General features: G+C 46.2%; 1 protein-coding gene across 5 annotated transcripts in view; it reads left to right on the top strand.

Moving 5' to 3' along the window:
* Positions 1 to 136: 136 nt before the first annotated feature.
* ACOX3 (acyl-CoA oxidase 3, pristanoyl) overlaps positions 137 to 11,201 on the top strand; it is a 79,261-nt gene continuing 68,196 nt past the window's right edge. For 3 of the 5 annotated variants that reach the window (XM_006017011.3, XM_025195192.1, XM_025195195.1), the window contains exons 1-2: positions 137 to 184; positions 9,193 to 9,377. In XM_006017011.3, coding sequence (XP_006017073.1) covers positions 9,210 to 9,377 — 168 coding nt within the window. In that variant the 5' untranslated portion in view covers positions 137 to 184; positions 9,193 to 9,209. The other 2 variants (XM_025195177.1, XM_025195185.1) reach the window with 2 other exon arrangements.

Genomic DNA, 11,201 nt, shown 5'->3' on the forward strand with positions numbered 1-11,201 from the left:
TTCTCCAGCCACACGCCCGCCGCCGCCCAGAAGCCGCCGGGCAGCCGCGAGCCATGGTCCTGCAGCCACACCTCCCCGGCCACCGCCATGGCCCGGCCTGGCCCCGCCCCCTCGCGCCTATTTCCGGGGCGGGGCGTCACCGCCTACCCTAGCACTTCCTGCAGCCGCCGCCGTCGCCGGGCAGGTGAGCATAGAGCAGGGCCTGGGAGAGCGGAGGCGTTGGACCCCCTCAACGGTCGCTGACGGGTCGCTCGCTGCGGGGCACGCGCCCCCCCGACTGAGGTGGCACCAGTCGCCCATGGGTCGGACACCTCCCCCGCCCCGCACGCCGAGGGCAGGGGCAGGGGCAGCGGGGCGGGAGTGCAGGCGCCAGCAGGGCTGGAGGGCAGGGGGGACCGTGTTCTGGGGGTGAGGAGCTGCTCAGGGACACAAAGCAGAGGGGGCCCTCTGCCCTTGGTGAGCGAAGGGGGCAGGGGGATTTTCCACAGTAAAAAAAAAAAAAAAAAATTGAACACCGAAGTATGTAGGTCTTTACAGTTAGTTTTATTATAATGATTGAGGCACTGACAGGCTTCCAAACTGTTTTAAAGTTGTCGTGTTCAACTGATACCGCTATAGATATATATATATAGATAGATAGATAGATAGATATCTATATGTATATTAGTGGTGTTTTATTTTAATTGCAGAGAAACACCGATTTGTTGGGGTTTCAATGGCAGAGCGATGGATTTTTGTCAGGAGTGTAGGTTGTAGCCGTGTTGACCCAAGGACACGGGCAGACAAGGTTCTTTGGGTAAATGTGATGTCTTTTGTTAAACCAACTCAGATAGCTGGAAAGAGAGTTTTGGATTGTTTTAACACAGACAACCGGGATCCCTGTTGTAGGCTGCTTGCTGTTTTCCTCTTAAGCTATGGGTACTGAGGGGAGTCCCTCTCCCCTCCTCCTAGGTCCTCCCTGCTGCCTTCTGGTTCCTTCTGGGGCACCCGCAGCTTCCCTTCACCCCTCCCTGCAACACTGCCCAGCCCCAGGCTAAAGGATAGGTGGTTATCGCTGCATTTGTCAGTTAAATGTTTAACTTTTCACGTCCCTAAAGCGAATCTTACTTTGCTTGGCCACTTAGTTATAGGTGAGGGGCCAACCCAGAGAAACAGTGCATTTGGAGAAAAATTATACAGACAAAGACAAAAAAATGGAGAAGCCTGAATGAAAAAAGTTGTGTAGAGGAAAGTAAAGCATAAAATGAAATGGTCAGAAGGGGAAAAAGCAAAGAAGATGGGACATGATTTTAAATATGGAGTTAGCTTTAGATGTCTCTCTGTAGCTATGACCTGATAGCACTGATGTGACTATGAGGGACAGTGTATATTTACACGCACAAAAATTGCGAAACAGGTGATACCTTTCCCAGAGTTTCCTGTCCAATTGGAAACTATAGTTTGTCTTTCTTGGCTTCCGGACAACTAAAGTATATACGTTTAGGTCCTGTCCCACCTTGCCTCCTCCATGTTACTAATTCTTATTATTTTCATCTTGAGTCTTACTATACTTACAATTTTTTTCTGAAAACTTCACCTCAAGTGGGAAGCAAAGGTGTTTTGGTTATGGTGGTGTACTTCTTTCTTTTCTTTCTTTTTCTGTTTTTTGGTTTGGTTTGGTGTGTTGTTTTTTTTGTTTTGTTTTTGTTGTTGTTGTTGTGTAAGACAGCTAAGTTTTTAACCCTTACAGCTGCAGAGAAAAATATGCGCTCTGTGTACTGCAATATCTTTGAGGACATGAAGAAAGATGGAAATCTACAGGAAAAGCAGATCTGCCTTTGCTACTCTCTCATGGCCTACTGCATGCCCTGAAGGTTTTGGAAGTTAAGAATTTGAGGAGCTGATTGACAGCTCTGGTGATTTTATATCACTCTCTTTTATTCAGATTTAATCTGAAGCCTGTTTCATGGCCCACAGCAGGCAGGTCTTCTTCCTGTTCCCTTCCTTGAAGGTCCCCAGAGCTCTTGTCCCCTGCTCTCTTTTGCATCTGTGATTATATTGGGAGTGTTCTCCTTCCTCAAGTTTTGATGCAACCTGAATAAGTAATTATAAGAACAAGAACAGGAGCCTCTTTAATTGATGGAGTGGTGAATGAGGAGGGGAGATTAATGTGACATTTTAAGATAGGGAACGAAGATCAACATGGTTATCTGTTGTTTTGAATCAAACTGCTATTAGTTAAACTGTTTAACTTGATGTTTCATCACTTAAGCTGCTCTCTCTTAGGTCAGCCAGCTGAAGTCATCATTCAGGCCCAGGCTCCATGGCTTATTAACTGTTTCTGTGTTGTTAAGCTTGTTGGCCTTTGGTCCATAAATTTCTTCAGCTCTGAATCTAGCACTTAGCTCATAAACCAAAAGGATTCAGATTATTATGTGCCAGATTTATGTCCTGTCTCTGAAGCAGATCCTTTCCTAGTGAAACCTTTCATAGCTCTGCTCACTTACGTGTTATAGCTTCATTCACTTCAGTGGTGTTATGATAATTTGTATTAGCAGGGAATCTGCCCTCCAAGCCCGACTGTCACTTGTGGACACACAACTGGAGTAAAGGTTATATAGTGCTTTCCTCTGGTTTTCCCTAGTTTCCTCACTACCTGCAGTTGCAGCAGCAGGGATGGGTATATCTAGTAGGATTAGTAACCTGAAAAGGAAATGGAGATAGAGTTGATTGGCTGTGGAAGCCAAGTGTCATGAACCTAGGAAGGTATGCAACACCTTATGTTTCCCCTCAAGGAGAACATCTCTCAAGGAGGTATGCTCTCAAGGAGTCTATAGTACACTCAGTGGTACACCTCTACCTAATTGAATCCTATGAACTTTGACTTTAAATGAGTCCTTTAAAAAAAAAAAAAAAAAAAAAAAAAAAAGAGTAGTGCTTATCAGCAGGTATCCTAGTTTTTGCTGATAGAAAATTGCAAATTCTCTAATTAAAATCGCCCCAAAATCCATGTTTTTCCACAATTAAAATAAAACACCACTATATATAGGTATCAGTTGAACACAATGTTTAGTGATATATTTACAATGTTAAAGCCACTTGAAAGCCTACCAGTGCCTCAATCACTATAATAAAATTAATTCTAAATACCTGTAAATATTGGCATTTGATATTAAGTTTTTTTATCATGGGAAATCGGAGCTCCTGCTGCCTGCTTCATTCACCAGGACGCAGGTCCAGCTGCAGCTGTCCCCTCTCCTCCATCCCACACGGTTTTTTGATACTGAGCAGCTAGTGCCCTGCCCATGCCATTGCCCCTCACTGCTGACCAAAGCCCCCTAGTGCTGCTGGTGCAGCTTACTTCCCACCCACAGCCCCCTGGGCCCTGCTGTTGCCCCTCGCCCCTCACTCCCCACCCACAGCCCCCTGGCCCTGTTGGTGCCCTTCATTCCCCACCTAACCCCCACAACCCTTCCATCATTCCCCCTCACTCCTTAACCAACCCCCACTGCTGGTGCTTCTCACTCCCTACCTACTGCCCCCCAACCCTAGTGGAGGGTCCCCCAGCTGCCAGGGGTATAGGGCCAGGGACCTGGGTATGAGACCCCTTGCCCCATGCAGCAGCTCCCAAGCCCTGGCTGCTGCCTGTGGGAAGCAGCAGCTGCTACAGCAGAGCAGAATGTGGAGCCTGGCTCCCCCTCTCCCCCATGGGTGACATGGCTGGAGCAGAGCCTGTGCAGGGTGGGTCATAGATGCAAGCTGCACGCTATGGGCTCGGGATGTTACACAAATTGCCAATTGCTCAAATCAAGAGCGAGAACTTATAAGGGGGAATAAGGTAAAATGCCGCATTTATTGATTACATGAATTAGACATAGAGGTTCAGACACACCACTCATAGATGCACACAGATCATCATGCACAACACTTGCACACAGGTATACACAAACACAAAACAACCATTCCATTCAAACATTATAAATGCAGATAGCAGGTAGGATGGTTATTATGAGAGAAAGATCCTGTAGATAACTGCTTGGAGTGGGGTGAAACAGATGCGTCTGTGCTCTGACAAAACAGCAGTTGAGAGAGAGCCTCGCCCAACTTGGCATTCTCAAAGTTCTCTTCTATAGGGGTTGGCGTCCTTTGTTTCAGTGCTTTGGGGTTTTTCCATACATAGCTTCTGTTTTTGCAGTTGTTCTTTTCCCTCTTCAGCTTATTTCACCCCAAGGTCATTTTGGTCGTCAAAGTTGGTATCTTAGCCTTGGAATGGCCGATGCTGCCCTTCTGGCAGAATCGGTGCGTTCTTTCTCCTCGTTATCTTCTTTGTGCCCTAGGCCTGAAAGGGATTCTTCAGCCATAATTAGTTTACTGACTGATAACTTACATTTGGCACCTTGTTGCTTACATAAATCTCTCGTCATTCTCTCACCATTCACCCTTTTACACACACTCATACATAAAGACTGTGCAGAGTTCATTCACTTACATCAAACAGAAAGATACAAAATGGAGTTTTCAAGTTGCTAATAGGACAAGACTAACATGATTACATTTCTCTATTATTACACTTTATGTTAACATCAGCTATATTCGTTCAGTTCATAATACAGGAGGCTCCTTGCCTTGCTGCTCTCTACTTGGGGCCTCCATGGCCCCCTGGGCAAGACCCAATGCGAAAGGGCAGAGCAGGGCCAGATGGGGAAGCTCTTTGCTGCTTCTGGGAGCTCTGCACTGCCATGATGAAGCACCCCTTGCACACCCAGCAACAGCTCCATACCACCACCCCTGCTTCTGCTGGGCGTGCAGGGGGATGCTTTGCCATGGCGGCATGGGGCTCACAGCGGCAACACTGAGTTTCCCTGCCCTGCTTTGTCCTACCACACTAGGTCTTATCTGCTGGGCCACAGAGGCCCTGCAGGGAGGATAGCAGGGCAGGGAGCCCAAGCCCGCAGTGGGCAGCCCATATTTGTCCCTGCCCCACACACAAATTTGGGGGGCACATGCTTCCCATGCCACCCCCTGTGAGTGTGCAGTGGTGGGAGCCAGTTCCCCCCACCCCCTGCCAACCCCCGAAAAAGCTGCCCACAGCCCCATCCCACTCCCTGCTTGGCCCTACAGCCACACATGGCCCTGGGTCTCAAGCCCCACACACTACCCTGATTGGGCAGCAGCCCCAACCCTACTTAACTCCCTCCCTCCCTCACTATGGCGGCCTCAAACCCCCCCCCCCCCCCCCCCACAACTATTTAGAGAAGGGGCGCCCCCCGGTTGGCAGCCATGCACATGTGTAGATGTGCACGTGCACAAGGCATCTCCTCCCTGACCGCCTTCCTCCCGCTCCATCCCCTAGCAGGCTGGACCTCTGCTAGCCTGCAGGGGGAAGCCCACCATTTCTCACATTTTTCTCCTTAAAATGAGAAAATCCAGGTTTTGCCACATTTTTCCATAGTGAACAGAAAACCTGGATTCCTGTTTATCAGGTACAGAGCACTACATGTTACAGCTCTGTTTGTACAGGCCTGTTCAATGCGAGAAACAAGCCATATTCAATTTGGATTCGGCCTGGATCTGGGACAGCGATTCAATTCGTTGATTCGGATTGCTGTCTCTGATTCAGTTTGGCCGAATCTGAAAATATTTGGCCGTAGACACAGCTTTAAATGTTTTTTCTACATACCTCGAGGTACTAGGTGCAGCTTGTGAACGCTGCGATGCTGGGGCAGATGGAGCATCCTACAGGACAATAGGCGGGGCACGCCGCATGCTTGGCAGCAAACCCAGAAGTGGACCGGAAGTACTGGTCCACTTCCAGGTCTGCTGGGAAGCGTGCGGGGGGCCTCCTGTGTCCCCTCCCCCAGCTCGGCGATTGGCTGAAGGGAGACCCCAGGTGCTCCCCACCCCCCCAGACTCAGGAGGCACCATTTACCAAGTTGGAGGGGCCTGTGAGGGAGCCCCTCCCCTGCGCACTCCCCGGTGGACCTGGAAGTGGACCAGAAATGCTTCTGGTCCACTTCCAGGTCTGCTGCTGAGCACGCTGGGGACCCCCCTCCCCCTGCGCTTCTGAGAGACACTCCATGCACCCCAGCATCACAGCATTCACAAGCTGCCTGGTACCTTGAAATATATATAGGGTCAGCGAGGACCTAGTCTGGGAACTTATGGAGGGACTAGATGTGTTCTAATCAGCAGGTCCTGATGATCTCCACCCCAGAGCGCTGAGGGAACTGGCAGAGGTCATTGCAGGACCCATGGCACAGCTTTACGAGCACTTGTGGTCCTCTGGTGAGGTGCCTGACAACTGGAAAAGGGCCAATGTGGTCCCTACTTTCAAAAAAGGGAAGAAAGAGGACCCAAAAAACTATAGGCCTGTTAGTCTTACCTCGGTCCTGGGGAAGCTCTTTGCGAAAATTATCCAGGAGCACATCTGCGAGGGGCCAGCAGGGGAGTTTATGCTTAGGGGCAATTAACACGGGTTCATTAGAGGCAGGTCCTGTCAGACCAACCTGGTGGCCTTCTCTGACCAGCTCTCAAAAGCCTTGGATGCAGGTGTCGCGGTGAACGTAGTCTTCCTGGACTCTAGCAAGGCCTTCGACACTGTCTCTCACCCCATCCTCATTAAAAAATTAGGTGTCTGTGGTGTCCATGCCTACACAGTCAGATGGGTTGCAAATTGGCTGGAGGGCCGCACCCAGAGAGTGGTGGTGGACGAGTCATTTTCGACCTGGAGAGATGTGGGCAGTGGGGTCCCCCAGGGCTCGGTCCTCGGGCCCACACTGTTCAATATCTTCATCAGCGATTTGGACGAGGGGGTGAAAAGCACCTTGTTCAAGTTCACAGATGACACTAAGATGTGGGGAGAAGCGAGCACGCTAGAAGAGAGGGACAGGCTACAACTAGATCTCGACAGGTTACAGAGGTGGGCGGATGAGAATAGGATGGGTTTCAATATGGACAAATGCAAGGTGTTGCACCTGGGGAGGAAGAACCAGCAGCATACCTACAGGCTGGGGAACTCCCTTCTCGTCAGCAGAGAGGCAGAAAGGGATCTTGGAGTCATTATTGATTCCAAGATGAACATGGGCCACCAACGTGGGGACGCGGTCAGGAAGGTAACCGCACCTTGTCATGCATCCACAGATGCATCACGAGCAGGTCCAAGGAGGTGATCCTCCCCCTCTATGCGACACTGGTCAGGCCGCAGTTGGAGTACTGCATCCAGTTCTGGGCACCGCACTTCAAGGTCCCTTCTGACCCTACCAACTATGAAACTATGTAGAAAAAACATTTAAGCTGTGTCTCTGTCTGAATCCCCAAATCAATTCAGAGAAATTAAGGGTCTCCTGATTTGATTTGGAGATTGGGCCACCAAATCAGGCTGAATTGAATCGAGGATTGAAGCTTCGCACGGCCCTACTGTCTAGCTACACTGAGATTAAGGCTGGTATTAGTGAGATTTCACATTGTGTTACAAGCACCATATAGAAAATTATTGCTTCTAAAAGAAATGATAGTTAAGATGAGTTTGAAATCCAGACCCTGGACTTTTGACACTGCACTGATTATATGAGATAAGTTTTTTGGACTATGAACAGAGCAAAAGGGGTGATTACAGACAAAGTCCTTGTTTGCAGACAAAATGCTAATGTGCATTAGCTTATATATAAAACTATCTTTTGTAGCAGTTTATTGTAGTGAGGGAAAAGGAAATACCAAAGACCTGTAAGCTACAGACTGGTATTTATTTAATTTATTTAAGAATTTGTAACAGTGTCCATTACCTCCACATCTGAGTGGGTTACCTCAGTTAAAATAACATTAACTGAGAGAACCTATATTCAACTATCAGACTTAGTAATAAAATCTCTTTTCTGAGCCAAATGGTCTAGATGCATTAGTACAACATAGCATAATTTACTAGATATATTACAAATGTTAGAAAAGTACATTTTGACGGAAAAAGTTTTCTCTTTTAACTGGGAAATTCTTTTATGTATACATAGAACCAGGAAGCAGATAGGTTGGTAGTGAAAAGGGAATATTGTATCATTTTCTTTAAAATAAATCACTTAATACATATGAAGTTTCAGCCCCAAAGAGAGGTTTCTGCAAAGAGTTATGAGCAAAAGGAAAAGCAGGATTCTGAATAGTAATGTATTCTTAACTTTAACTAAGTCATCACTCCATTTTGTTGTATTCAGTTATCTGGACCCAGGTTCAGACAATCAGAGTAACAACTTATAGATTTTTAGTGAAAATTGAACCCATAGTTTGCTGGATCAAGAACGATCATAGAAACATCATTTTAGTTTCTAGCCAAGGCCAAAGCAGCTTGTCTAGTTTGAAAGAACCTCTGCACTTAAGTGAGAGGGGTCTTGTGCGTGTCTGAGAGATGGGCCTGATTACAATTGCAGGGAAAGCCTGCCATATCTTGTGGGTGGAAGATGCCTGATCCTGTGCTGCCTTAGCAGATCTTTTCCCCTTCCCATTTACTGCAGCTGTTCAGTCATACTGTACTGATATGGTGACATTTAGCAATGATGTACTGTGTGTACTTTGCAGAGGTGTGTGGGTGCCCTAACAACTTGAGGCTAGGTGCTTCAGTGGAAGATGAGGGTAGAGCTGCCTATTCCCCAAACTGCTTCTCTCTGCCTTTGGTTTATGCATGACTTTTGCATGTGCAGTGCCACTGATCACTTGGAAGAATAAAGGGTGAATAAAGCCTAACTGAAAAATGTTTTTTGCATATAGGTTATTTCAACGTTAAGTGGGAGGAAACATAATGTCCTTCTTCATTTTAAACCTTTTTACATGTATGAATCCATTGATATTTGCATAGTTTCATTTGGAAGTGAGGCCAATTAATTATTCACATATTGTTTAAAGCATGGTACTTTTTATTGGACTTTTAAAATCTAAATCTCCCTTTTAGTCATATGAAATAGTACACAGAAGTGGAGGCATGTATCTTATTTGAAAATGTTCTGCTCACATTTAGACAGTTGTTTCACTTGTACCAAACCCATTGCATTACAAAAAGGTAAGACCAGTTTGAACAGGTGCATCTGCCTTGCCTGTCTCCATGCCTTTTGAACAGCTCTGTATGGATTTAATTAAGAATCCTAGTCATTCCTTCTTTTAGAAATATATGTGAGAAATTAAGCCTTTGCAGTGTTTTAGTTCATTGCAGATTTGTTCTTGTTTGCCCTGCAGAAGTGCTTAGCTTGAAAATGGCAACCACCACTGACCTGAAGGAAGCTAGTGGTACCCAAATCTCTGGGGACACTTTGCTGCCAGATTTCCCTAAGGGACCACTTTGTGTGTACCGCAAGAAGGCTTCCTTCAACTGGAAAGAGATGGCAGTGTTTTTAGAGGGAAAAGAACTCCTCCAATATAAGGTAAGCTTTGCAAACACTGGCAAAGATTTGCTTCTTTCTAAACATCTTTTGGAAAGAAAAGTGTCCATTGAACTAAGATTGGGCAGATGTTGGGAACTGTTTCGTGGCCAATTTATAGTGAATTTCAGAACAAAAGTTCTTTAGCTGAACTACTCCAATATAAAGAGTTTGGTCTCCCTGCTAATGGTGGATAGTAGGAAGACGAGTAAAGACTAACTTCCAGGATTCCAGTCCTTCCTGCAAATTGAGAAGGCGGTGACCTCTTGTACCTGCATAAAACTATACTCAGATACAAGTATCTCTGGGTCTCTCAGACATACAGATTTTAGAAGGTAGATCAGAAAATTGATAAGTACATTGATGTACATCTGGCTTAGCTAGTTAAATATTAAAGAAAAATAGGTATGTTTATACAGTTTAGTCTAGTGCCAGGCAGAAACTGTGCTAGGTCCAGTACTAAAAGCAGTATATCCATGTTGCTTCAGCGAAGCACCCAGGCAGGTAAGCTCTGTTTCTGAGCAGCTAATTAACTGGGGTGCAGCACTATCGCCATAGAGCTACGCTGCTTCTGACCTCAGAGCTGGCATGCACAACACTAGCTCAATGTGGATCTACACCAGTGATTCTTGAGCAGGGTGCTGTAGGATCCTTTTAAGGGTGCTGTGGGCTGCCACACAGCATTAGCATTGTTAGGTATGCCAAAACCTACACATGATTCACATCATAAACCCAGAGATTTCAAGTAGGGCTCTGTAGTGCCAAAATATTCTGACATGTTCTGCTCTTTCTGAGTTCTTTGTGGCAGCAGAATTGCTTTTTTTCCCCCAGTCAAGAAAATAGTAGAAGTTAAGAGCTGGCATTTTCGGAGGGGTGTCTCAACTCTAGTGAAGGACTTCTTGAGTGTAACACACTGAGAACCACTGCTCTACACAGTGCTGCTTTGCTCCATACAGATATGCCCAAACTTTCTGTATGCTAGAGAGCTGCAGCGCTGTACAGGCAAACACCACTGTTCATTTGACAACATAATATAGTTGCTGATTGCCAGAGAAGTATAGGAAGAACCATCTCACTACCAGAGACCCTTTCCATTGAGACCAGGGAAAGACATCTCTTTAGCCCAAGACACTATTTCTTCTAGATTACTTAAAATAACATTTAATTTGTGTAATCTCAGCTGTAAGCCCCAAAGCCCCGTTAAAAATCTTCCATGGATGATAAGTCAACTAGGGAAGAATCATTCCATGTAACAACATCAGTCGCCTAAGATTAAGCCCTGATGGTTGTAGATGGTAGTTGGGCAAGATAGCATAGTTATCTGCTTTACTTGGAAGAAGAGTGGCATTACTCAGCCACTACTAGCTGCTGAAGAATGCGATTTTGACTGAAGGTTACTCTTAAATCTCTACATTATTGGTCAAATGAGGACTAGAACAAGAAAATATATTTAGACACCTACCAGGAGTTTAGATATAAAATAATAAAGCAACTATAAAAAGCAACAAGGTAAGGAAATGGAGGCTTAATAGTAGAGGTGTGGTGATACATCAGTCACTTATCAAATTGGCACCTATAACAGGAAAATTAACGTTATTGGCAGTCGGCGTCTTTTAGCTGATAACGTCACTGATAAATGTTGCATGCATGCACACAGCCAGGAATGCATCCCACCAGCGTGGAGAGCAGTACCCTACCAATAAATTTTAGGGAAAGGAAGAAGCGTGGAGGGGGTACAGATTGAGGCCCCCACATGAGGGAGGGAGTGGGGCAGGGGCAGGTGCTGCTCAGCCAAGACAGTGAATGCAACCCCAGGGCGGGACGCAG

Source organism: Alligator sinensis, unplaced genomic scaffold, assembly GCF_000455745.1.
Source record: "Alligator sinensis unplaced genomic scaffold, ASM45574v1 scaffold421_1, whole genome shotgun sequence".
In the NCBI taxonomy this organism is placed as follows: Eukaryota; Metazoa; Chordata; order Crocodylia; family Alligatoridae; genus Alligator; species Alligator sinensis.